At 38.6% G+C, this 27824-nt stretch overlaps 2 protein-coding genes across 2 annotated transcripts; one reads left to right on the top strand and one right to left on the bottom strand.

Annotated features, from left to right (window-relative positions):
* Positions 1 to 16248: 16248 nt before the first annotated feature.
* Positions 16249 to 27815, bottom strand: LOC146651409 (histamine N-methyltransferase-like). Its single transcript, XM_085384484.1, has 7 exons — positions 26667 to 27815; positions 26429 to 26571; positions 25025 to 25077; positions 23615 to 23722; positions 18185 to 18315; positions 17689 to 17782; positions 16249 to 17183 (listed from the first exon to the last, which is right to left on the bottom strand). The coding sequence occupies exons 2-7, from the start codon at positions 26560 to 26562 to the stop codon at positions 16831 to 16833; spliced, it is 873 nt and encodes a 290-aa protein (XP_085240610.1). The 5' UTR covers positions 26563 to 26571; positions 26667 to 27815; the 3' UTR covers positions 16249 to 16830.
* LOC146651410 (uncharacterized) lies at positions 19081 to 20433 on the top strand. Its single transcript, XM_085383615.1, has one exon. The coding sequence runs from the start codon at positions 19081 to 19083 to the stop codon at positions 19774 to 19776; it is 696 nt and encodes a 231-aa protein (XP_085239741.1). The 3' UTR covers positions 19777 to 20433.
* Positions 27816 to 27824: the final 9 nt, after the last annotated feature.

Raw genomic sequence — 27824 nt, 5'->3', positions numbered from 1 at the left:
GTCCTGGATGACTTCTGCAATAGATTTCAAAGGTAGTTTGAGGAAAAGTACATTGTCATGGAAACTCCATTAGGCATTTCACTGTATATATATATATTTTTAGCTGTGCTTATTGGACCATAGCAAACAATATGGTACCAACAAAGTTAAACAGCCTCATAAATGAGACTTTGTTCACTCAGGATAACTGTCTGTCAGAGGAGACTCCATAATAACAAGGAATAGTTTCTAAATGATTGAAAGCTTGACTTAAATTAGTATGTACCTTTCACATTAGTATAAAATAAGAGACTATAGTTAACCTTCTTTTAGCCCCTCTGACTGTGGGTCACTCATTAATCTGCCTGCACAACTGTTTCACATTAAATTATTTACTGATATTAAATAGGTAGCATTTTCTAGGAAACCTTATCCCGGCACACACAAGTGCCTTTTTTATATTATCAGTCTAAGCCTTTGAGTGCATCTGTTTACGACGTTATCTCTCTCTCTCTGTCTCTCTCTCTCTCTCTCTCTCTCTCTCTCTCTCTCTCACACACACACACACACACGCACGCACACACACACGTGCGCACGTACAATTAGCAGGTATGAAAGGTGTTTATATTTTGTCACAGCCTGCCTCGTAGACTGTGACAAGGAATGAGGAAACAATACCAGGTGGCGATTGAGAAAACTGGACGGTATGTATGAAAACACGATTAACCTACAATAACTTGCATTTATCAGCAAGTCGGTAGTGTAAAGCATGTAGGAATAGGTTGCGGTATATGTGGGAAGTGAAAGAAAAAACCCAAGGAGCGTGCCGTAGCACAGCTAGTCCGATTCTGAGACAGACCGCAGGGAGGATGGAGCATTTATCAGTTAGCACACTGGGCCAAAATGTATCTCAACCAGCCAATTACCCTCCAGTCAGCTCCTGCAGGACAAAACACAGCATGGCCAAACAAAAACAAAGACACCTTGTGCTCAGGTAACCTAGGGGTCTTTAAAGTGTATAATTTTCTTTTTTTTGCAAAGGTGGTCTTTGAATGTGAAAACAAATTCTTTCATAGTGTCAACTGCCAAATATATAATAAATCTACGGTTTTTAATTGGTTGCATCATCCCTTTTGTTTCTTTGATCTTTCCTAAATGTATTTTGCATATCTATACTGGCAAATGAAAATTAACATTTTACACTAATGTTTGCGTTCACACAGCCAACAGCTGAGCAGTGTTGAAATGTCTTATTCATGCTCTGAACAAGGTCCTTGGAAACCATTTAGCTGCATCAGCTCACTTTTGCCTCTTATTTGTATTTCTGCTGCGACTTCCAAGAGTCGTTTCTTATAGTATTCTAATAACAGACTAAAGCCTGACCCAAACTGAACCAACACAAGCACGAAACAGATTGTCAGAACCACTCTGTGACAATCCTGTTTTATCTGCATTAGAGGATGTCATCACAGTTAAAATCACAGCAACATTTTAATGAGAAATTCCTTCGTGTCATCTTTTAAAAGGGAGCCATTATCAAAAGAAGTAAAACAAATATGACAGCCTCGAGATCGTCCTTTCTCCCCGGACCCTCGTAAAGTCCCCACAGGGATGGCGTGATGTACGATTCAAGGCCGGCTCTGGCCCAGGGATGCTCCACTGAACCATGCTTTGATCTATCATGTGGCCTTCCCATATTAATGATGAGGTCACAGCGTCGAGGGTCATGGCATTGCTGATAAAAGCGCAAAGCCTGCTATTTGTTATGAGCCCAACTTGACTGATCATAACTCTTTTGATGAAAGGGGACATGATTTCACACCCCCATGCTGTCACTCCCAAGAGATGCCCGTGTTCCTGATAATATAATGTCATTTGAGGATCCCAGTGAATGAGGCCTATCATAGGGAATGTAGAACTAAATGAAGTGGTTGTTATCACTCATAGGACAACGATTATGGTCTTCCGGGAATAGTTTGCAACTCCAACCCTGCAGATGCACACACGTACTTAGACATGCACTGTTGAAAGTGTGTAAGCTGTGATTTGTATGAGCTGAATTGTAGCTCTGATCAAAAAAGGCACAACAGAGTAGAACATTAAGCTTTATGGGATTTTAGCATTTCTTCTTCCCCTCGTTTCCGCTTTTTGGGGTTATTTACTTGCTTTACTTGAAACGGGTTGTAGTTTTTTAAAGTACTCAGAAGTTGTTAATACTCATAATTTTGAGTGTTTTATTGTCATGCGCCGTGGTGCGCGGGCACGAAAGGATCCAGGCGCAGACTCCGAGCTAACAAAAAGACACTTTATTAAAACAACGAAAGGCGACCCGGGGAAAGTAGAGAGCAAAACAGAAACTAAAAATCCGGGGAAACAATGACACGAGGAAGCCGGGATCGGGACGGCGGGGGGCTGCAATAGAAAGGGGAGATGATTACTAGGGAGCCAGGAAGCGGGGAGAACATATCAGGACTGAGTTAGAGTAGGGGAACCGTGGGAGCTCGGGAGGGAAGTGTGGCAGTCCGTGGGGGCAGGAAGTCCGTGGGGGCAGGAAGTCCGTGGAATGGCGAGTGGGCCAGGTGAGCACCGCGAGATCCAGTTGAGCCGGAGGACAGGCAGGTAGCAGACGCCGAGTAGAAACCTGGACAGAAGTAGGCAGGTTAAACAAAGTTCCAAGCAGAAGAGAATGCACACTTTTCGTGGAAGTCTGGTTACCACTGTGGGGATGACTACGGACTGGCGTGGAGCATCCGTCAGCGCCGGATTAAGTGGATCTCCGTGTAATCACCGGGATGGAGAGCAGGTGTGCTGGTGATGGCCCAGCCCGGGGGTGTGGCTACCCGAGCATCACGCATTCCACAGACACAGGACCACGGACCATGACATTTATGTAGAAGGCCAATATCACTGTATTCTATTGTATTGCCAATTTCATGATAAACACTTAGATAAATCATTAGTAATAGGAATTCATCTTTATGGAAAAATATAGTCTGAAACAATGCATCTGAGCGTATGATGCTAAACACAGTAAGGGGGGGAAATGAACCTTACAAAGACTTATCAAAGCTCTGCAAACTCTCCTTATGAAAGCTGATCAGAATAAATCAGGTTCACTTCAGCACTGAATAAATTCTTGTGAGATCAAGAAAGTCTGTGCCATATCCATCATGCAAGAGGCAAGTAAGACTGATTGCCTGTCATCTTATGCTTAATAAAAAGCAAATATTGGCTGTATGTATGAGTATTTGTGCAAATTGTGTGTTTGTGCTGCGACAAGCAGCAGTGTACCTTTACCACCATCAGGAAAAAGCTCCACGTGGTTTGCTCTGAGTCATTTAATTGACTGTTACCGTGCAAGCAGAATCACATGCCACTTGCGTTGATGATAAGATATGTTAACCAATTTTGAATTGAAACATTTGAGTACATTTTTATTATGATTTTTCCAAACACATACGAAACAAAACACGGCTGCTCCAAATTTACAGCACTCAGTATTGGCATAGCAAATCTAGACAGAACAAAGCAAACACTCACGCACACACACTTGTTTTTATATCTTAGTGACCTAATGCTGACCCTAACCTTCAAAAATAAATGCCTAACACTAACCCTTAGCCTGAAACTAACCATCTTAATTGTAACCCTGACATTAAAACCACATTTTAACTCTCTAATACGCCGTCAAACTTGTGGGGATGGGTCTTTTGTCCCCATAAAGTACTGTTGGCCCCCACAAGTATAGTATTCCAAGTTTTGGTCCTCACAAAGATACCAACCATGGTATACACACACACATGCACGCGCGCGCACAAACACAAAGCAAAAACATTTTCCAATAGAATAAAAGAAACAAAATAGTCGAAAGCATCATATTTTGCTTTTTGTAGTCTTAATCTGGAGGTTAGCTGTTCCATGCATTAAATATATTTAAATATGCTCGATAGTGAGAGGTTCTTTGCAAAGCCAGTTCCTTTTTTAAACCTTCTTACATGCCACCTTAACCTCCTAGGACCTGCTGTCTACATATGTGGACATCACATTTTGGGTTATTTAGACCAAATTACTCAATTTTGCTCTACAAGGGCCTGATATCCACTCATGAGGACATTATACTGCCACTGTTCTATCAAAATTTTAAATGAATATCCTCATATGCGGCTCTTATTTTCTTAAAAACAAAAATAAGGTAAAAACAAAAATCTGGTAATTCTTAATTTTTACATTCATCGCGCACCAATATGCCCAAATATCAAAGAGAAATTAAAAATGCATGCTGTGGAAGAGTTCAGGTCTCAAGGAGGTTAAATATGTTTAATAAAGTAACCACCAACTTTCATCAAAATAAGTATGCTAAGCGGCTGGCATTCTAGTGATCAGCTAAAATGTCTGCTCTAAAACTAAAAACCTATCTGTGTACGTGGTTAATGTGCAACTCGGTGAATGACTGCCTGTCAGAGATCAGACTCGCTTTGAATCCATTTCCTAAAGGTTCACACAATTTCTGTATAGCAGGAATGAAGCAGAGGGTGTAAATTAGAAGGGCGTAAAGGGAGTACCCCATAACTAACGCTATTCAGACATGGAATGCACCATCGCTGGCTGGCTTCATGAAAAAGACATAGCTAAAACGGTGACGAAGAGGGCTGAAATATGCAGCACTCTTTGCCATGTAGCTGAGATTTGTCTTCAAGTCACATAATGCATGAGGCCAGTTTTCCGGCTGCAACATGATGGACAAGCGAGTGCGCCGTTCAGGGTGTATTGAATTGCCTATTAAACATAATAAAATTCTACATCAGTTCATTGTAGTCTTGTGATGCCTGCCTGTAAGTGCTTCTGCATGCAGTCCAGACACTATGCTGAGAAAGTGATTAATAAATGTTACTGGGGTGTCCTAGTAAGAACGCTATTACAACTTTTATGGAAAAGTGACCAAGGGTTGTTCAGACTTGAAGCGAACATGTTCAGATGCCCTCAGATTAATGGAAAGGAGTTCATGTCTAAATAGGGAAACAATCAAAGTCAGCAGTGGGGGACCAACTCCAGCTGAAAGCTTGCGACCTGGTCACAGGGCACAGTGATGGGAGAAATAAACATTTTCTTTTCTATGGGTGTGGATCATGAAAACATGACACAGAAGGAAGTCCTGTGGGAAGCTTGCATGCTCAAACAGCTAAATGCTGTGCCGCCATGCTTGGGGAGACTACATCACAGTTTGAATTGTGGGAAAATGACAAGTGATCTCGGTGTTTTAAAGTGAAAAAACACTTTCACAGAGGCTGTGAAGTAAGTGACAACTAAATGATGTTGTGCTTGGTTATAAACATGCTGGACTTTTCCCTCCTCTTCCTGTTTTGATGCTGATATTTGAAGGCTGATGTCTGCTAATGAAAGGACAAACCTTTAATGACTCGCTGTGAATGTCAGCAGGGACAATGAATTAAGCCGTGTCACTGCACCATGACCTGTTCGTACTTGTCATCAAACAGGCTTATTACAGTTTGTACACATCACTCATGTTAGTATATGCGGCTCTTATTGTTGTGTCTTGAATGAGATCATGACCATGTAGTTTTTCCATGTCTCTCAATGTTTTCTAGCTAGATTAGATTATGCAAGCCTCCTCAAGGGTATACAGTGTGTCTCATGTGGTTGCCTGAGACAATTTTAAAAGGTGCATCGCTGAATGAATTCAGCTACCAAACAAAATGTTTTTCCACCTTAATACCCGCTGCGAGTATGAACCTTTAATGTTTAATAAACTGCATTCATTTGGATCGGTATTAAACTTAGTCACGAGCATCATACCAATCACAGAAAGTTGTTTCTTGAGCTATTCTCTATATTACCTTTCTTGCAGCACAATCTTTCAGATTTCCCATAAACTGCAGCCTGTTCTCTCCCCCTCAGGGACATATTGGGGTTCATTGAATGAATCTCAAACATCAGAGCAATCACTGTCTTGGTTGAGTGGCATTTCTCTCTGCACTCTCTGTCTAGCAGCCTTGTTCCGCTTCATTTGAGCCCACATCCGGCCAGAGAATGATCGTGGCAGCCAGAGGAGTCTTCCCAGCCGTTTTGTGGGCGTCTGGACGTCCTGGGCTCCTCTGTATTCATTAGCAGGCTAGTCACAGTGGTGCGATGGAGCGTATCCTCTCAGTGGCTCACAGGGACTGTCAGCAGAGTGACGGAGACAGATCGCAGGTGGAGAAGCGAGGAGACCTGCCATAGATTAACTCGTCTGCCAGCAGGGGGACTCCATGGTACCATTTGTTTTCAGCTCAACAGATAATTTTTCTAATTAACCTTTAAGTGGATTGCTCAGTGTTGTATTCAGCATGAAAAAAGACCGCTGAGTACCTGTCAACTGTTCTTATATTCTTTGGTATTAGGAAAATAAGAAATGCTTTTTCAATTTCTGATGATTTTCCAAGCTGTATGTCACGACCGATACATGCACACACACACTGATTAGCAAATGTATTACCCAGTGAAAGGTTTATGCCACAGATGCTATAAATTAACATGTGTGCAAGCTCTTTAATCAAAATGATGCTTTTAATAATCAAATCCATACGAAAAAGCAGAAAATCTGTCTATCTATATTGTATTACTGAGGCAGTAGCAATGAATGAAACTGAATACATTATAAACTTTCACACTGAGTCTAGTCACCTATCACATACAATTTTGTAAGACAGCACGCCTGTGATTAGCGGAGAGTTCAGTTCTGTTGTTTTTCTTGCCTGTGGAGAAAGGGCGGGTACTGTGTGTGGACTTAAGACATGAAACTATGGAGAGTTAACTACAATTGAATAATGTATTGTTCCCATTTTGACTATACCACAATACACTAAAATCTGTGTACTCTTCCCAAAGAAATCTTGAGAAAAAAAGGGGATTGTGTTGTCGTACTTTTGACAAGTACAATTTGCTTTCTGCACTTTCTGTGAACTGGAAGAGAAAACAGATTCCATTCTCATGCCCATCAGTATCAGAGTATCAATATTCTTCATGTATGTAGTTTAGTTTGTTCAGTACTTTTGTGGCCAAAAGTAGAAGGTCACAATGTCAAAATGTATATATATCACATATATTTCACCTCTGTAATATTCTGGATATTTATAACTGAGCTATTTGTTTATGTAAGAGCAATTTCTTATTGACTTCTTATTTTGCAAACTTTTTGTAATATATTGTATTATTTAATTTAGTTCAGTTTGTTACTGTTATTGTCTCGGAACAACTGTAACCACATAATTTCCTGACGGATTAATAAAGTATTCCGATTCCTTTGTGTCAAGCATTCAAACTTGTGACACAGGTACATATTAGGCCTTTGAAGGTTATCTAATTTGACATATCATGATGTTACGATGCTGCCTAGCAACAAGCGAGCATTGCGCTAGAGTGACCCTCTTTAAGCATTTATTCCCTCACTGTAACATCTAGTTACGGTAACATTCACAAAATTTTACTCAGACATTATACACTCCCTGGTTGCCTGGCAACCACCTAGCAATGGGCTAAAATGACCTGTCATTTGAAAAAAAAAAATCCTGTCATTTTAATTTCAAGGCAGATTTGTAGCCACAAAAGCTGAATTATACATTATAGGTTCACCCTGTTGCCTAGCGACAGCTTAACAATGGGCTAAATTGACCCATTTTTTATTTTTATTTTTTGCATTTGTGTACCTATAACATCATAGAAAAGCACTGCATCATTTTAATTACATGATCAACGGCAACTGTATTGGTTTACTTAAATATCCAACTATTGGTTTACAGGTGTAAGGCTAATGTTCATATCATCCACAGACTGATCAGACTAACAAAAGATGGTGTTTATTTTCTGAAATCATCCGAATACAGTGTACCATTAAAGTTTGACTTAACTCTTAGAGTATAACCTGGAAATTCAATTTTAAACTTGAAGTTAACAGTCAAATGTTGTCCCCAGGCCAAGAGATTTCCTCCTTTGCAAATAAATCCAAAATGGGCATCCTAAGATTATTCCCTTCCAGCCTCAAGACACTGTAGCTTCAACCAAAATCCACAACCTGGACCGCCTGAGGTCACAATATTAATAGGTCAAATTCCTATTTCTCACTCATGTTTATTTCTTCTGTGATATAAAAAAAATTACTTATTTGTGTTGTCGTTTTTTCAATGCTACACTGGCTAGTTTTTTTTTTCCTTTATGCTAACCTAAAATTAAGCTAACAAATAAGCTGGAAACAGTGTTTAAAGATGCCAAAATATCACACGACTGTTATTAGGATTTAAGGTGCTTATCATAATTATAAATGCTTTATAGACTATTCAGACCAATCAAAAACAAACCAAAAAAGAAGACATTGTTCATTACTGGACTCTCTTCGCAGCATGCTGTGAAAGTTTAAGTTATCTGTCAGAGTAACACCAAGTGGACTCAGGACATTCAGTGTCAAACTTTATATTAACCATCAAATGTTGCCCCCAGGGCAAGAGACTGCCTCCTCTGCAAATAAATCCAAAATGGCCATCCCAAGAAGATTTCCCCAAGCCTCCAGACGTTCATGCTTTAGATTAAAAAATGTGTAATTCCATAGCCATCTGGCTCGAGAAAGGAATTTAAGAGCTGTGTGGATGCCAGCCCGATGCCACATCTTGGAATGGGCTATTGCTTTCCAAATTGCTCTGGGCTGTGTCCCTTTCCATGTATTTGTGCAATAGCATTAGCTTGTTTTCTGTCTGCCCTCTTTATAAAGTTTAAAAAGTAATCTTTTCTCAGAGCATGGCTGTTTCTGATAAGGAATCTAAACTAGGTCAAGGACTCAGAGTAAAGTCATTGAACAGTAATTAAAGCACCCGCTGATGCTACAGTTCAAAATGTCTCCACCATGAGCTTTGAGATAGAAATCCATTCAAGGATTTGGAAAGCTTTTGTTTCACTCTCCTCATGAGTAAAATTACTTCATTCTTTTTTTTTTGTCAGGGAAACTGAGTAATTAAGTGAGCAGAGTTATTATCGAGCCACTGGAGTGAATCGAGAATTCTGCCTGATCACCTACGTAATGTGATGCCCAGTCATTCAAAGGGGTGGCAGTAAGTTGAAAACAATTTGGGGGCTGGCTGATCAGCATATGAGAAATCCATTTTCCAGAAATGTACATTTTACATTGTGACATTGTGAAGGATCATCTTGGTACACAAATACAGTAAGTAGCAGTAAAAAACAGTCCCTTGTGATTTTAATTTCTATATTATCCTTATATCAGACTTCTATTGTTAGTAGGCCTACCATTAAAACATGTGTTGCACTACCTATAACTTAATGGTATTTTTTATTTACAGTACACTGAGCCAAATACACATGTATGTAAATTTACTGTATCCAAAAATGAAAAAGTAAAAAAATTGCACATACAATAAGTCTCCTTTTTAAAACCAGACTACTGCTAAGAAGTTCTGAAAGTCATGAAAAGAAAAAAAATAAATAAACAGAAATATATGCAGATCTGGAGAACAATACACGAACTAATATTCCCACCAATGGGACCACCACTGCCTTGTGAAATACATAATCCCTTTCTGTAAGAAGATGATATTTGGCAGCCACCTCCATCTACTGTAACATTGTGCCTATGGTCTTTTTGCTTCTTTAGGAGAGCCACTGGCTGAGCATTTGAAGTTTTAATCTGGCGCTCCAGAGACTAAGGTCACCTTTCACTATCCCCCCCCTCTCTCTCTTTTATTTGCTCTTGCTTAGTTCTGGCAACCCTGCCATTTCACACACTATTAAAAGAAATCTGCTAATGCAAGGAATGAGGTCCTTGGCTTGTGGAATGGAAAATGATAGCATTTCTGAATTCTGTCTCTCTAAAAAAGACCCTGGGCATCTTGTGCAGGGTTTATGACCCTAAGATTAGTCACTTTTTGGTGCTGGATGTACTGCCTTGGGCTATTTCTGCCAGAAACTGATTTTCATATTGATGTGCGACGTTGAACCCTCTCCAGTCCACATATTGGCTCATGCATCACCTGGACTGTGCAGCTGTCAAGCCTCAGTGATAGCAAGTGAAGCAGACAATTCCTCTGTTAATAAATAAACAAGTGAGGGTGCAAGTACGTATAATATTCCAGGCTCGAGGCATCCAACTACGCACCGCACATTTCATTAACATTAACATTGCATGATGTTCAATTTCAATTTGTCCTGATTTCCTGTTACAAAGCATAATTATGGCATGTTTATATATTACTTGTGTCAAGAATAATAATACCACCACATCTTGAGCCGCCTTCACTTTGTCATTGAGTATTGTAGTCTTCTCTCCTGAGCAAATTTGTTTTTATTGGGCTTTTCCTTTTAAGCAACAGAAATTGGAATGAAAAACCCCCCCCCCCCCAAAAAGATACATGCAAATGGATAAAACTTCTTACCAGTCTTTACTTGCACTTATATATCTGTGTGGATATATAGCAACATGGCTAAAAGTAAGACCAGGTTACTAACACTGTATGCGATATACTTTATACTACTGGCCTTTTTACACTTGTCAAGGAAGAGAAAAAAAGAGCAGTTGGGGAATTACATGGAGCACAGCTTTGCATGCATTACACAGAGAAGACTAAGGAGAGATTATCCAGAGCCAGATGTGTCTCTCTCCAAGGAAAAAACACGCAGTCCGCTAAGAAGCAGCAATATCCTGCCGCTAGTAAGCGTCAAACAGCAGGGCGTTGACGGTCGGCTGTCTGGAGCATCGTGCCGGCTGTCTTTGAATTTGCAAGATTTCAGGTTTAGGAAGCAGTCGTCTTTTAATGTTGTCGACACATCCTCCATCATACTTTAGACAAGTGTTTTCCAAGTTGACTGATAGACGGTAATGCAGCATTAACTTCTGTTTGCTCACAGGCAAATGTCATCTGTTTATTTCTGAGAAAGAAAATGTGGGGTTCAAGTTTGTCTATGAGCAGAGCAGCTTTTTCCCAGCAAAAGAGACCGTCATGCAAAGAGTCCGGAGCATTGCAACACTGAAACCCTTAAACTAGATCTGTACACACTATATTACTTTGGGTTCCTAACATTGCCATGCCCACTTCCTCTGGTTTAATTGTAATAAATGTGTTTGATGTCTTCGATGAGCATTTCAGTGTTATGACATTCTGTAGTTCATGAGCTATGACTCCATAGCACAGAAACCAGCATGCTTCTCTAGGTGCAGAATTGTGTTTTATTGAACCAGGGCTTGTCAGCATTTTTGGTGAGCTGGTAAAATATAATTGTGTCATCCTTTATAAAGCAGTGTTGGGTTGACAGCACCCACAGAAGCTTCATTCCTCTGCTTTTTATTGGGGTGTGAAGAAGGGACATTCTCTTGGTGATGAATAACGTCTCTCTCGCATGAAGTCAAGGTAAAACACACTCACAGTGGTGGTGTGCTCCACTGGATGTACATGGATCATTTAAAATGAAATCAATTCAGCTGAAGAATTAGAGCTGGTTGCCGTAATGGTTTTTATCTGACACCCATCAATACCTCTATTGATTTGCAAGTAGGATCGAATCTTGTAAGGACTGAGTGAAAAAAAAATTAAAAATAGATACAAATTTGGCACAAAAATATCAAAGTACTATTGCAGCAAATGCACTTAAGTAAAGTAACATCCGTTAATGATTTTTCTCTGTTCCCTAATGCTAAGTGTTTGAATGTTTAATATACCAAAGTCAGAAATGTTTTAAATCTAAATCTCTTCATGTTTTTGTAACAACACTGAACTTGTGCATATATTCTCCAGTTGGTTCTCTGCTTATGTGTAATTCAGAAAAAATCTAATCACATTTTTCTATACAATTTAATCATTTCCTCTCTTAAAGAAACAAACATCAGATGACAAATATACCCCAGAACACCTGCACTACAATATATCAAGATCAGCGACCATCTTTATTGTGTTCAGGTTCTTACCGGGGCTATAAACACCTGTTTATGGATACAAAGAAACAACAGTTTCACATTTCTTTATAACTGATTTTGTCAGAAACACTATGAGGCCAAATAAGGACCAGAGGATCCTGTTCATAAGTTATTAAGGCAGGGAGGGGTCGCATCAGGGACTCCCGCTTTAAATAGAGCTCCAAAGTTTCCAACTTCATTTCCTATGCACAATCAAGCTCAGACCCAAGAGATGGAGGATATTTAAGGTCCGATGAATGGATGTGAGCCAGAAACGGCATTTAATAAAAGAAAAAGACGAGATACAAGTTGATTAATGCAATGAGGAATAATAAAGCCATAGCAGATCTGCGGGGAAATGTAAGGTCTTATTTTCTTTTTCTCTTGACAGGGATTAAGTACAAATATCCCTGCTACTGGTATTAACTTCTGGCAGGATTGCTCTGTTTCATGATCAGTTTTTACTCCAAGTCCTGTATCTCTTCACTAATACAGCTGCAAAAGAGGGAGAGAGAGAAAGACATCATCTTCAGTAATAACAGTAATAAAACATAGCTGATATCATCTACAGGGTTCAAACGATAAGGGTGTTGAAAGGCCTCTGTCGATACACTGAAGTCACTGATAGTTAGGATGGCAACATTCAGTATCTTTAATTTGGCATTTTCCAAGCCATGACTCAATGATTTCTCAGTGTTTCCTGCAGATTTCCTTTCTTATCCTTTGCAACAGCATCGCTAAACCTCTAAACATTACTTATTTATTTTCCATTGAATCCCAGACTAATTAAATTCTTGCAGGGTGAACAGCTCTTTCAGGCAGACTGACCCACATCACCAGTGTGGCTATAGAGCCCGGGATATATTAAAGTTAAACATATGAGTGTGCACAATCCATAGTTATAGTATTATGAACATTAAAAGTATGCAAATGTTTTTTTTAAGATAAATAAAAAAATAGTTCTGCTCTAATCATGTCAGAGAAACCTAGTAGTTAATAAAAGCACAGCTTGCATATCAAACAAACCCTATTTGAGCAACAACTTCAAGAGAAAATCTCTTATTCTGCATTAGGTTTCCTTTTTAAAAAAAAACTCTTCTTCCACTTCCCACACAATGACAAGCACAGCCCCAAACCCTGAACCTTGTGAGGGGCATTTAGTGGGGGTAAACGTCACAGAGTATAATTAAAGAGGAGCTTGCCCTCAGGAACTCTCCCAGTTGACAAAGCGAGTAAGTGACAGTGTCTGTTTTTTCTTTTTTTCCATCAAACCAGCAAATATTGACTTAAAAGAGCATGGCTTAGAGAAATATCAAGTTGTTTCACAAAATTGTTATCACTGTTTGTCAGACACATATAGAATTCTTCTAAAGTGGCCCGTTTTTCATTTCAACTTTTTTCCTCTCGACACAAGTTAAACGACTGTGCTAGAAAAAAGAAAGTCTAAACTAGTATGATTTATGAAATCATCAAATGTGTGTTATCTGTAATTGATCAAAAATATGAACAGAAGCGGTCAATTAGTGGCGTGTTTGTCCTGCTTTATCTGTCCCACTAATGGCACTTCTGGAATAAATATGGTGCCATATCTTATCTGTGGCAATTCTCCATATTCACACCCACAGGAACGGTCCTGTATATCAGGCTATAAGGCCTTGAATCGCTAGATTAATGAGACAGACAAAGGTAAACTTGATTAGAGTAGAGTCACCCCATTCCACCCTTTCTGATTTGTAGTTAATCGCCTTGGATTGATTTAAGCCTTTGATTCTATAAGATCACTTCTGCGCAGCAGAATTTGCACCGACTTGAAGAGAAGAGAAATTTTTCAGCAGGAATTTCCACCTTGTTTTCTATCGACTGCTAATTGACGTTAGATAAAATTCCAAACTAAGAAAAGTCCCGGGAATCATCAATCAAATAGCCATATTCTGCTGTACTCAGACCTATGGAGGACAGCTGCTATATAACAATGGCTGCTAAACAGGACTAATTCTCTAGAATGAAATATGCTGCAGAGGACGGCCATTTACAGGACCGGTATCAGAGCTATATTTCAAGGCCCAGCCGCAGCCTCTGCCCATTAAAGTGTGTGTGATGTATTTTAGGGCCGGTTTATGTCCTGCTCTTTTCTCAAAGAGGGCTACACACTGACATAATGGCTGATAGAAGATGCTTCTGGGCCAGCAGTGGCTCTCCATACAGAGTAAACCAGAGTAGAGGCTATATTATTAAAGAAGATAGACATCTGAAGAGTCAATTTGGCCAAACCGTGTGAATTCAGATTAGAGAAATACCAAAAATGTCATCGCTGCTTTCGTTTTTATTTGCCTTTACAAATAAATGCAAGCACTGGTATCATAAATGTGCATTTAGTGGCTGGGATTAGGTTTATCCCTACCAGCTTTAGTATTCTAGGATACACTAGCATCAGCAAGACTGTTGGAAACCATTTTACAGCAGAATAAAGGTACGCATATGGAAAACAATGCACATTACTTGACCTCCACAGTTGCTATATTTATGGGTTAACACTGCTTCTGTATGTGCACTATCAGCACCTATTACACGTGAAAACAAATGGTGTGAAGTTATGGTCAACAAAATAACAAGGTAATTTCTTTATACGCGTTAGGTGCAGTAGGTGTGACGATGGTATCTCCTAGTGAGCAAAAACAATGCTGTTTTTTAAAATCGTTTTTCTGTTTTACTCTGGTTTAGCTTTTAAATTTTACATGTGATACTTTTTAGCAGTGATATATTAAATTCATTAATTACAGGAGAATTAAAGCAGCTGTGAATGAAGCATATTCTCTGCCTAACAACACGTGCCAAAGACGTTTGCTGAGCCAAGAAAATAATTTTAAAAACAGCCCTACTAGTGGGTACAGCACATAATTTAAGGCATACCAGTAGTCACACTTTGAACACATGGCCTGTTTCCTCATTGCCCCTAAAGATTGAAGACACAACTTAGAAGTTCAGCTCTGATTGCCCGCCAGATGGCCATACCGGAGAGATCACTTTTCTGAGAAAGACTTTCACCTAGAGGCTTCCTCAATCATGTTAAAATTTTACTGCAGCATCTGACATCTGACCAGCGTGCTGCATGGCCAATATGGGAAGAAAGTAGTTATGGAACCCACAGCTTTCTCTGCATCGTCTGCATAATAAAAAGCCCGTGAGTTTCATAAGCAAATAGAAATCTGCATCACGCACCCTTCAAAGACGTGGCTTGTCATTATGGCATCAGCTAATAAGCAGGTGGCAGGAAGTAAATAAAAACAATATCCAGCTAATAATATGACAATACCCAGCTGTTCGGCACTTCTGAGTATAATCAATCACCTGGACAACAAGGTGATCTATAAAAATTTCATCACATTTATCTAGTGGAGAACTTCTACCCTGATAAGACACCAACTGCCACATGAAGTAAATAGTTCTTGAAGAACATTAGTGGCAAGCAGTGTATTGAGGTTGATTATCTCTGTGACTAATGCTCTGTCACTCTGTGGTATGAGAGGGCCCAGCGAGGACCCACAGTAATGGAGCCTGAGCAGGTGCTGAAAGCCCATTGACATCAGGGGGGAGTGCACTGACAAGAATTTCTGATGAATTTCAATTACTGATCTATTAAAGCTAATGAGGTAAATGAACAGCCAGAATACATTTGCCAGATAGCTTGAGACAAGACCTCAGCCGTTCCACTGGATTTTGTGCGTATGTGGCCACAGCAGATGGCATAACGCCAGTGTAGAAATGAAATAACTGGGCGAGTGGGGGCTGAAAATGTAACAGTCAAATAACCACTGGTAGCTCGGGAATTAAATGCTTAATATTAAGCACACTGATATGGCTAATAAAAGTTTCCACCGTTTGCTGTCATGGCCTTACTGAATGTAGGGATAGCATGCCACCAAGTGGAGTTAGTACAACATAGCATAATGCAGGTTCACCTGCATTTTGAGTTGCAGCACCATCTGCAGGCTTTATTGTGAACAGCAGTTTATTTAAATAATAATAAAAAAAGATACCCTCTTTGAACTCATGTTTGAACTAGCTAATCATGTGACACCTCATGGATATCAGATTGTGCACAATGATAAATATTGATCAGCTAGTCACATCCTTAATCAGAGTTCAGCAAAGACCTGCCAGCTCAGCACAACTCAATATGTATGATCTATCAGTGATAATTAATGTTATAAAATAAATATTCTTTTTTTGTATTTAGTATCTTTTGGAATTTTTTTTAATCCCATTTGAAAATACATTGTGTCAACTAAGACTATACCAAAAGTTGTCTTCATTTTGCTAATAAATAAAGTGCTTTGTTATTTTTTTATACTGTAAGATAAAAATGAAAAAGGTTAAATCTGCTGCAAACCATAATGTCATATTAACACTGATTTAAAAAAAAATATTACGGAATAGCTGCCTAATTAGGCTACAGATGCTGCATATGTGAAACAACACTGGCATCCAATGTTTCTTTAGGTTTAAGATTCAACTGAGAACAAAACAACCTTGATGGCTGAAAAAAAAAATTGTAAATATAGAGCAATAACTGGAAAACTTTGTAAAGCCGGGTGATTATTTTCTGTGGCTCTATCACAAGAGCTGACATTTTCCACACATTAGAGCTGTTCTAACTGTAAAGATATAGATTATAGAGACTTTATCTTAAAAGGTCATACCGATACTAAACTTGCTTACAGATTCGAAAAAGGCCAACGTTTGATCAAAGCGACTTAGTAGCTAAACGTATGTGTCTTCTTGTACAGCCACAACTTTTACTCACTCGAGATAAACTGAACTATATTGATTTTATTCATTCTTTCTGACAAACTTACAGAATAAAGATCCAGCGGAATAGATGGACACTTCTCCACAGCATATATTTAAGCATGAACAAGAATGCAGCTCAGATCGCTGTTGAACAACACTTTGCCATCCTTCTCTGCGCTGCACTTTCTCCTTAGAAGATCTAACATGCCCGCTCTGATTTCTGGGGTGAAGGACTCGTGGAATTTGTCGCTTCCTGTCATGAAACTCAGCAGGCGTTCTCCATGGCAGCTGCCTGGATTGAAGCACTCGGTAATGTCGAAGGCGTTGGGAGCTGAATGCTCATCGTATTTCAGACCCAGGCTCTTCAGACAGGCAATGACCTCTGCTGATGAACGGTACTCTTTAATGACACCTACACACAGCTCCTTGCTGTAAGTCTTCCACAAGGTGTCCCATCCACTGTTGGCTGGATAGTGTGATATTGAAAATCACATACATTTCTGAATAAAAAAATACTTCAAACAAAAGTAGTCAAGAGGATTTACTCAAAATATAAAAGTAAAAAGTAGCTCCTTGAAGGCCAGCTATGTGCAAACCTAACAGAACTTCATTATAAATATAATAACTCAATATTATTAATGGAATATAAACTTTAATTCAACTTAAATTTAAACCTAAAGTAGCTGTTTTTAAGTTTCCCCTTCAAATGCATTAAATACAAAACAAAAATGCTCAGATATGGATTTTATATACAAAATATAACCCCAAGAGGGCACCATTGTTCCAGCGCAAAGAGAAAAATATGTTTGAAACAAGGCTCATCTCTGGTAAAAACAGGAGCATAAAACAAATACGTTCTCAAAAATGTATAGTATACTTTATTTACATTCACACAATCTGAATTTGACACCTTTAAACTGTTATACTGCGGACTAATTAATTAAGGATAATTAAAATCAAGTTCGGCTTACCTGCTTCGACGATGATCATAAGTCTGCCGTTAGCTTTTAGAAGGCTGTGGTAAAAGCTGATAGTTTCACAAAGGTTTTCCACATAATAGATCATCTGTACGGGGGAACATTATGGGGAGAACTTTCTAAAGCTTGAATGAATTAAGTGTTATCATTTACAATAAATCTGCTAGGACATTTCGTCAGAGGTTGCTTGACAATTTATCACACTAATTACACATTTATCTGTCAGAATACACTCTACTCCCACTGCGGTCCCCACTGAATTCAAGCAGCAGTGCAGGATTTAGTGAGGACCCAAATATATCTCATTGTTAACAGAGTCAGACAAGGATATTACACTTTACAATACTTATACTTTATAGTTTGCAGTAGATTTTAGCTCACCACAATCCCACCTTAGGCGAGAAGACAAGACACCATAGAGTGACAAAGCAAATTCTAGAATTCCCGCTATTCTTTTGCCATGAATCTGCAGAAGGAAAACTCGTAATACCTGAATCATGTGTATGAAATCAAATTTCTTCATCTCGCCCTTCGTTTTCACTTGCTTTACATAGTCCTCGCTGCTCATGATGTTCCAGCCAAATGGGATCTTCTGAAGACTGGCAGTCTTTGCTACCAAAGCTTTAAGATGAACAAAACCAAATAGCCATCAATAACATTGAGATCTATGCTTATGTATATGCGATACATCAAAACACTGATTACACTGAGATAAAACGCTGGCAGACATCATTTAAGAGAATGAACTACTTTAAGAACATATAAAGAAAAGTAAAAATAAATATGGGGAGATGCGATTGTAGTCTTCTTCGTTGGTGTACATGAGAAGACCACAAAACAAAGAACCAAAAAACAGCTGATGCATTCACATGAAAGTAACATCAGCAGACGTATCAGTAGTTTGGGGTTTGTTCCTATGCATAACAACAGAGCAGCCACCAGGCCCAGGCTCTTCCAGCAGCCACCAGGCACAGGCTCCTGCAGCAGCCACCAGGCCCAGGCTCTTCCAGCAGCCACCAGGCCCAGGCTCTTCCAGCAGCCACCAGGCCCAGGATCCTCCAGCAGCCACCAGGCCCAGGATCCTCCAGCAGCCACTAGGCCCAGGATCCTACTGCTCCACCAGGCCCAGGATCCTCCAGCAGCCACTGGGCCCAGGATCCTCCAGCAGCCACCAGGCCCAGGCTCTTCCAGCAGCCACCAGGCCCAGGATCCTCCAGCAGCCACCAGGCCCAGGCTCTTCCAGCAGCCACTAGGCCCAGGATCCTACTGCTCCACCAGGCCCAGGATCCTCCAGCAGCCACTGGGCCCAGGATCCTCTAGCAAGGCACCAACAAGTAAATCAACAGTGACAAGACGGTGAACGGAGCGAGCAAGACAACAAGCTCAATGGGGCCTAAGAGAACACCGAACGCCGATGAAATTGAGGACATCAAAAAGTCATTGGACTTTCTAACTGAGGAAACATCGGCTATCAAGCTACAACAGAAATATATCCTAGACTTAGTCGAGGAAATAAGGTCGCTACGTAACCAGAATGCAGAGAAGGAGAAACGGATCGTCTATCTGGAGAGCAGGGTCGCGGACCTGGAGCAATATACCAGAATGAACGACGTGATCATCACAGGGCTGTACATAAAACCCCGGTCATATGCTCGGGCTGTGACTGCTGGCAGTAAAGAGGAGCAAGGAGATCTGGATGGGAGCTCTGCGGAGCAACAAGTAGCTGGTTTCTTGCAGTCGAAAGGGATCGACCTGGACTGTAATAACATCGAGGCATGCCACCCCTTGCCCAGGAGAAATGCTAGTGATAAACCAGCTATCATCATAAGATTTGTAAACAGGAAACACAAGAATGCACTGCTGAAGCAGGGGAGGAAACTAAAAGGATCGAACGTCTACATGAATGACCATCTAACCAAATCCAATGCTGACATAGCGAAGAAAGCACGATACCTAAAGAAACTGGGTAAAATTCAGAACACCTGGACTGCAAACTGTAAAATATTTATAAAGCTCAACGGTACACCGGAGGAAGCCAAGGTGCTGGTCATCAAATGCATCCAGGATCTGGAAAAATATTAACAGGTCACTTGACTACAAAGGCAAGGAGCGGGACAAACAATCTACAGTCATCAAAGCAGGTAATAGAAGACAACAACGGAAGCTAAAGCGTAACGTATTCAAGGATGAAACAATCAATTAATTCATTATCTGGGAATTATACATTGCTACCACAAAGGATTGCTAATCAGGAGATAAATTCACCAGTAAACACGGAATACAAAACACACTTCACAGAGCAGGACATTGATCCAGAACTGAACTTTTTTAACATCAAAAATACCTGCTACTATCATACTGAAGAACAATTCAACAAAACTGTCAAGGTCGACGGCAAAATATCTATAATCCACTTTAATAGTAGAAGTTTATATGCAAATTTTCACAAAATAAGGGAATATTTAAGAAAATTTACACATCCATTCAGTGTGATTGCAGTATCTGAAACATGGATTAATAAACAGAAAGGAGAGGACTTTGTAATAGATGGATATGAATTAAATCTTACAAATAGAAAGAATAAGAATGGCGGTGGTGTGGCCTTGTTTGTGGATAAAAATTTAAAATACAAGATGGTAGAAAAAATGACGGTGGCGGTAGATAATATATTAGAGTGTGTAACAATAGAAATTAGTATGGGAAAAGAGAAAAATGTCATTGTAAGCTGTATATATAGAACACCAGGTTCTAATATTGAAATTTTTAAGGAGTGGGTAGATAAAACATTCATTAGGACAAATCAAAAAGTCATGTTCATTTGTGGGGATTTTAACATAGATCTACTAAATCCAAACAAGCAGAGAGCGACAGAGGAATTTATTAATACAATGTATAGCTTGGGACTTTTTCCAGTGATCACTAAGCCCAGCAGGATTACAGCACAGTCGGCAACCCTAATAGACAATATATTTACTAATGAAATAGAAAATAGAACCATAAGTGGTCTCCTAATTAATGACATCAGTGATCATCTACCTGTTTTTATAGTGTATAACAGCAATTACAGGAAGGTTAAACAGCAAAACACAATAAAATACAAACGAGTGAGAACAGAAGAGTCAATAAACGCATTCAAAAGTGATTTACTCAAGCAAGAATGGGAGATGCTGTATAAGGAAAAAAATATTGATAAAGCTTATGAGATTTTTTTAGGAAAATTTAAACTGTTATATAATAGTCATTGCCCAGTAAAGAAATATAGTAAAAAACAAAAATATGCAGAGTGCCCATGGATTACAAAAGGATTGCAAAATGCATGTAAGAAGAAAAATACCTTATACAGAGAATTTATAATGAACAGAAGCACAGAAGCTGAAAATAAATACAAGAAATATAAAAATAAATTAACGAGTATTTTAAGGTCATGTAAAAAGGAATACTATGAAAAATTACTGATTATGAATAAAAATAATATTAAAGGGATCTGGAAAACATTAAATACCATCATCAAAAAGGGCTCGGGGCAGGCAGACTATCCTTCGTATTTCGCAAATAATGATAGAAATATTACTAATATGAGAGATGTGGTAAATGAGTTCAATAAATTCTTTGTAAGTGTTGGGCCAGACTTGGCTGAAACAATTCCTGATATAACAGATTCTGTAGAGAAAGAAACTAGACTCATTGACCGCAATCCTCATTCAATGTTCTTAACGGTGGTGGAAGAAATGGAAATCATTGATATTGTTGGGAAATCACAAACAAAAAACTCTACAGACTCTGACGACATTGATATGGAAATCGTTAAGAGAGTGATAGAGGGCATTTCCAAACCCTTAACACACATTTGCAATTTGTCCTTACAAACTGGTACATTCCCAAAACAAATGAAAACAGCTAAAGTAACACCACTGTTTAAAAATGGTGACAGACACCAATTCACAAATTATAGGCCTGTCTCTCTACTTTCTCAATTTTCAAAAATACTGGAAAAAGTCTTTAGTAATAGACTTGACAAATTTATAGATAAACACAAAATAATAACGGATAGTCAGTATGGTTTCAGATCAAATAGATCAACATCATTGGCATTAATGGAACTGATCGAAAATATCACCAACAATATAGATAAAAGACAATGTATAGTTAGTGTATTCATTGACCTAAAAAAAGCTTTTGACACAATTAATCATGACATATTACTTGATAAACTGGAGTACTACGGCATTAGAGGAGTGGTGTTAGAATGGGTAAAGAGTTATTTGAGAGACAGGCAGCAATTTGTGAAAATTGGGGAATATCAATCAGAGTGTATGGACATTGTTTGTGGAGTTCCGCAGGGGTCAGTATTGGGACCAAAGCTGTTTATCCTCTATATCAATGATATATGCAGAACATCAGATATACTACAGTTTATTCTATTTGCAGATGATACAAATATTTTTTGTGCTGGAGAGAACTTACAGCAGCTTTTGGAAATTGTCACACAAGAAATGATTAAACTGAAAACATGGTTTGATAGAAATAAGCTATCATTAAATTTGGAAAAAACTACATTTATGTTATTCGGAAATTGTAAAAAAGATGCAGGAGCAAAATTATTAGTAAACAATGTTGAAATAGAGCAAGTTTCGGATACAAAATTTCTGGGTGTGATAACAGATAACAAAATCTGCTGGAAACCTCACATAAAGCATATACAAGCCAAACTGTCAAGAAGCATCTCCGTACTAAGTAAAGTTAAATATTTTTTGCCTTCCAAATCACTCCGGGTACTTTATTGTTCACTTATATTGCCATATTTGGAATACTGTGTGGAAATTTGGGGAAACACATATAAAACTGCACTTCAACCAATATGTAAAATTAAAAAAAAAGCAATCAGGATGATTAATAAAGCAGGATTTAGAGACCATACTAACATCATGTTTTTGAAATTAAAAATACTGAAGTTTATGGATCTTATAAAATATAAAACTGCAAAAATTATGTACAAGGCCAGATACAATATGTTACCAGGAAATATACAGAGGATGTTCTATGACAGAGAAGGAGACTATGAATTGAGGGGGAAATTGAATCTAAGGATTCTTAAAGCACGGTTAAAACCTTTTGTGTCACTATTTATGGGGTAAAACTGTGGAATAGTTTTACTATAGATCTACAGCAATGCTCAGGAATTAGTAAGTTCATGAAAATACTTCGAAAACTGATTTTGGAAGAATATGATACCGATAAAGATGATCACCCATTGTATGTATAAAAATATCAAATTATATCCAAATTATATCAATCACGGTAGCCAAGTTTATATAGGTTCTCCTCGTGTATCGTGTGGAGTATGTGATGATGGGAATTAGGTGAATTATGTGGGATCAATAAGATGTTGAGCAGGGGTAGGAATTAATAAGTATGTTCATACTTCTTCCTACTCCTTTTCAGACCAAACATTGTTACATTATGTCAGACGATTTTGTTTTATTTCATTATATATTTTTTGTTTATCTGAACACATACGTGTGTGTGTGTATATCTACATATATATTCGTATCTGTAAATGAAAATATATGTAGTGTGTATATATTGTTTTTTGTTTTATATGTCTGAAACAAATAAAGATACAATACAATACAATACAAGTGAAACAAATGATTTCAGATGACGATGTATGCACGTTTTACACAATTTTCAGGTACTGCAACACAAATGAGTGCATGATGAATTTTAACAACACACAAAGTAACTACTTCTTTTGGCATTTTGAGAAAGCTCTAAATGTCAGCTGATAATGTTAGTACTTTCACTACTGGCACTAATACATCGGCTTTTCAGAAAGGTAAAGAAGAGCCTGAAGAGGAAACCCATCTGAAAATAGAGTAAAAATATTTCAACATGTGGTGTGAATGTGAATGGTTAATACCTTTGAAGTTGTCTGAGAGTTCAGAGCTGCCCTCCACAATGTCAGCAGTAATAGGAACAGCAGGGAATACAGACTGCAGCAGTGTGAGGATCTGAGCATCCACCTCACCTGGGGAAAAAAAAAAAAAAAAATCAGGAAGTAAGAAGATTTTGAACACATAACGCTTTAAAATGAAAATGCTCCAAAACATATAGTATAGAACACTTTTAAAAAAACCTGAAATTTATTTAGAAAAGTCAAAAATATATATAACGCAGATGTGTGTAATACTTCTTATCATTCTGATCAACAGAATCATTAACAGTTTGTTGTTTGATGTCATTGTGCAATAACCGCAGTGATCTATGACCTATATTGATCATATGTGGAGCCAAGTGCAATCTGCAATAGCTTTGACAGTGACTTTAATGTATTAATGCCCCCACAGACACTGTTATTATGAATTCTCTTTGTTGCACGCCTTTGAAGGGCATGGTAATCAGTTTAATTGGAGCTTTTTAACAGCGATTCTCAAACTTTTTCTGGCATGTCTCACTTCAGAAACCAAAAAAAAAAAAAAAGTATCCAGGATTACATTTTAGTGAAATAAAGGTCAGCATGACAACATCAGAAAACTCTTTTCTTCAAAAAACCCTGTTCGTTCAGCTGCTCCACTTTAATCTGTGGGGACTGCCACAGAGAACCACTGGTTTAAAACAAGTAAATATGTGATGGTCTTGAGTCTTTGACCCGTTTTTGAGTTTGTTATTTTGTTTTTGCAGAATATTAAGATGCTGATATTCAGTTTAGAGTGCCTCTGAGTTTTGTTAAGTTCTAGTTCCTAGCCCTTGTTTAATCATTTAGATCCCTCTCATGGCCAGTCTCTCAGTCTTGCTTCTGTGTCTTCTCCAACGTCTCCTGTGTAAGTTATTTGTGCCTCCTTGTGTAGTCCATCATGTCTGGTTATGCATGTTAAGTTCTCTCGCTCCCCCTGTTGCCTGCGTTTAGTCAGTCTGTGTCTCAGTGTGTGTTTCTCATAATTCCTTTGTTAGCCTCCTGTGCTGTGTGCGTTATGTTCAGTTTTGCTTCCTTGTCTCATTAGTTAGATTACTTTCAGCTGTGTTCCCACCTGTGTTCTGTTCCCTCATTTCCCCTTGTGTGCATTTATGTCTGCATCTCCCTCATACTCTGGCTGTTTGTTAGTTTCCTAGTTTTCCCCAGTTTGGTTTCATGTCCTCTGTATTTCCAGTAATAAAGCTTAAAGAGTTTTGAGTTCAGTCCTGTTTGTGAGCCTGCATTTTGGGCAGTGTTCCTGCCCACTTCACACTGCCACATGACAAAATAAGCCAGAACTACCACAGCACACATATACAATGGTCAGTAATGCTACTACAATTAATATTACACTTATTGTTATATTTGATCACATACCTCCACCACTTCCAACACCAAGAACGCTCAGGCTGCTTTTACCCTCTCCAATCCTGCATCAAAAATAAGAACGTTAATAAACCGTTAAAGAAAGTGTACAGTATGTGTGTCACAAGATGTATGCTGGAAAATTACGGTCTTACAAAATTGCACTATGGAGCCTCTGTGTTATAGCTGTCTAATTTATTATGGCTGGTGCTAGGCTGGATCATTGAATAGATGGGTTGGCAGCTCAGTGGGTTGTACACAGCTCAGCTGCTTGCTTAATTTTTAAAACAGCTTCACTCCTGAATGGTGGTCTAAAAAGAGCATCTAAGAAGTGACTGTTTGAAAGCATGGATGTTTTCTTTTGTGAAAAAACTAATTACAGAGCTCAAAGCAAGAGCATTATGACAGCTGCTTTTCAAAACGATCAGCCCAAACCTCTAAACGATCACAAAATCTAAAAGGAAAATATGAAAATGTAAAAGCTGAAAATCTTTTGTTATTAAGCATTTCACCTCTACTTACAATATGGAATTTAATCTATTGCAAACTATCAGACTACAGAATATCTCAAAGCATTTTTCATTTAATAAATAAGTTGGTGAGGTACATTTAATTAAGTAAACAGTAGATGTTTATGCTATCAAGTGAATAAAGACAAGTGTAAAGGATAAACTGCAAGTGTACTGTTGAATTCTTTCAGGGGGTTTATTAAAAAAATGACCAGTCTTGCTGAGCACAAGTTAACATTATTTCAATAGACAAATTGTGGATATTCAGGAGATCATGGTGAAAAGAAACTTTTTATAAGAGGGCTGTGCGGCAGTGAAAGAGACAAGAAACCCTTCTTCTAGTCTTCCCGTCTGTTTTAAATAGCTGTGTGACAAATACGGATAAAAATGTAATCAATCACAGCATAGCATCATCCATCAGGCTGATCCAATTTAGCACCAAATGGGTTGTTTTGACATAGTAGGGACAATCTGAAAGAAATTGAGTTTTTGAATGAAAATTCAGATTGTGTGCGTGCACTGCAGCTTGCATGAAATTGTAGGCAATTTCTTCTGCCTTTAAAAAGACATTTTGAAGTTATCTGCACAGACCCTGGTGGGCTAAATTACCCCATTCCCTAAAACAGCACGTAACATAAGGAAGGCAACAATTTAAGCCTGGCTAACTAAATGGATAAATGCTCAAACGACTTTCCATAAACTAGCAGAGACCATACTGTGGTGGAACTTCAGGCGGTATAAAGCATCTACTGTTGACAAGTGGAGGACACAGATGCAACTTACGTCAAAGTTTTCACATTCCAACCCTTGAGTACAGTCATTACTGTAGTGCTGTATGAGCAGTCTGTCCCCTACTCTTAGCTTGGAATATGGGTTATTACTTCAAGCATTTCATTTCCTGCTGTACCTTTTAAATTCTCTTGCTAGGAGATTGTTAACACACTGCACAATGGCCTTGTGCTCTCCTGAGTGTTCCAGATAGAACTGGAAAATGTGGACATTGTCACCCTCATAACAAGTGTGCTGTGCTTCTGCAGCCATGACTGATTCCTGCAATGCACAGAAATCAAAAACAACAACATAATCAAGTTGCTCACCACACTTTAATTATATAGTTACATGATAAGAATAAAAAAAAAAAATACCTTACATAGCTGTAGCCTCTGTGGAAATCGAGTTCTTCCCCTTCTTTTGAGTTGCACACTTTACATTCCCTCCCACAAAGTGGGCTGGCTTCAAAGTAGTCTCTCTAAAGCACAAATAGTGGGCGTCCTGAACTGTTGGACTGGTTGTGGCGAATGAGGGCAGAGACCCAACTGCTCTCCCCCTTCTTTTAAGTTGTGGTGTTTCTCTTCTCTTCCACAAATGGGCTGGGCTTCAACATTTTCTCTGTAGAACAGAAATAGTGGGCTTTCCTCAACCTGTTCAATTGGCCTCACCTGCCCTTAACACTAACCAAACATATGCAAAGCATGCACCACTTTAGATGGTCTAAGATTCTGGTCCTAGATTTAGAACTGAAGAAGCTTCTTGAATGAGGGTTGCAGCATATTGAAGCAACTTAAAGAAGTCCAGATGCTTTTCTTTCTAAGCTCTTTAGACTACGGTGACCTGGATGACTGAGAACCTTCACAGACACTGCTTTAGATGATTTCATACATTACATGTCATGGTTACATGGTTGTGTTTGCAGATCAGTAAGTAAAGTTGTCCTCAAGATGGTGCCAAAAGTTCAGCTATATCGTAGTGTCTGCAGAACATCTGCTGCCACAGCATACATCATCTTTACCATTTTATAAATATTAACAGCACAAGCTGTTGAGCTGAAAAGACATTCTGGAGCATAAATATATTTAAGCTGCAAAAGGTTGTAACAGTTATTGTAAACAATCCCCAAATCAGTCACAACGCCATGATTACGATGAATCTACTCATCTAGGAAAACAATTTATTTTTAATGTATAAACCATCTTAATTTCAAAATGCTATTGTGACAGCTTCATCTTAGAATCAGTTGTATAAGTAACTTACTTCAGCTTTATACATGTCCAGTATAAGCAGCGACTTTAATTCATCTACTTCTCACATTAAAATAAATATCATCTTCAAGTTTTTCTGTATAACAAACAGCTTACAACCTTTCAGCTTATCTAAAATAGATCAGCCTTTATGGAAAACTGAACTGCTTAATGTTCTGTTCACTTTTAGATTTTGATTAATACATGTTCCAATGAAAACAACATAATGGGGTTGGCAGTGGAGCACCGAAGCCTGCCAAATACAGCTCATTAAAAATGATACGA

This window comes from Rhamphochromis longiceps, linkage group LG16 (genome assembly GCF_057381845.1).
Source record: "Rhamphochromis longiceps isolate RC_006_pf linkage group LG16, R_longiceps_female_GT1.1, whole genome shotgun sequence".
Taxonomy (NCBI): Eukaryota; Metazoa; Chordata; class Actinopteri; order Cichliformes; family Cichlidae; genus Rhamphochromis; species Rhamphochromis longiceps.
Note: the sequence above shows the minus strand (reverse complement) of the source record. Positions and strands in the feature narration are given on the sequence as shown.

What these genes read in the sequence shown, in the direction of transcription:
- LOC146651410 (XM_085383615.1), top strand. Translation starts at nt 19,081, where the DNA reads ATGGGGCCTAAGAGAACACCGAACGCCGATGAAATTGAGGACATCAAA.
- LOC146651409 (XM_085384484.1), bottom strand. Translation starts at nt 26,562, where the DNA reads ATGGCTGCAGAAGCACAGCACACTTGTTATGAGGGTGACAATGTCCAC. An exon ending in ACTCTCAGACAACTTCAAAG is followed by an intron (nt 18,316 to 23,614) that starts GTATTAACCATT and finishes TTCATCTTAAAG; the next exon opens with CTTTGGTAGCAAAGACTGCC. An exon ending in TATGATCATCGTCGAAGCAG is followed by an intron (nt 17,184 to 17,688) that starts GTAAGCCGAACT and finishes CACACTATCCAG; the next exon opens with CCAACAGTGGATGGGACACC.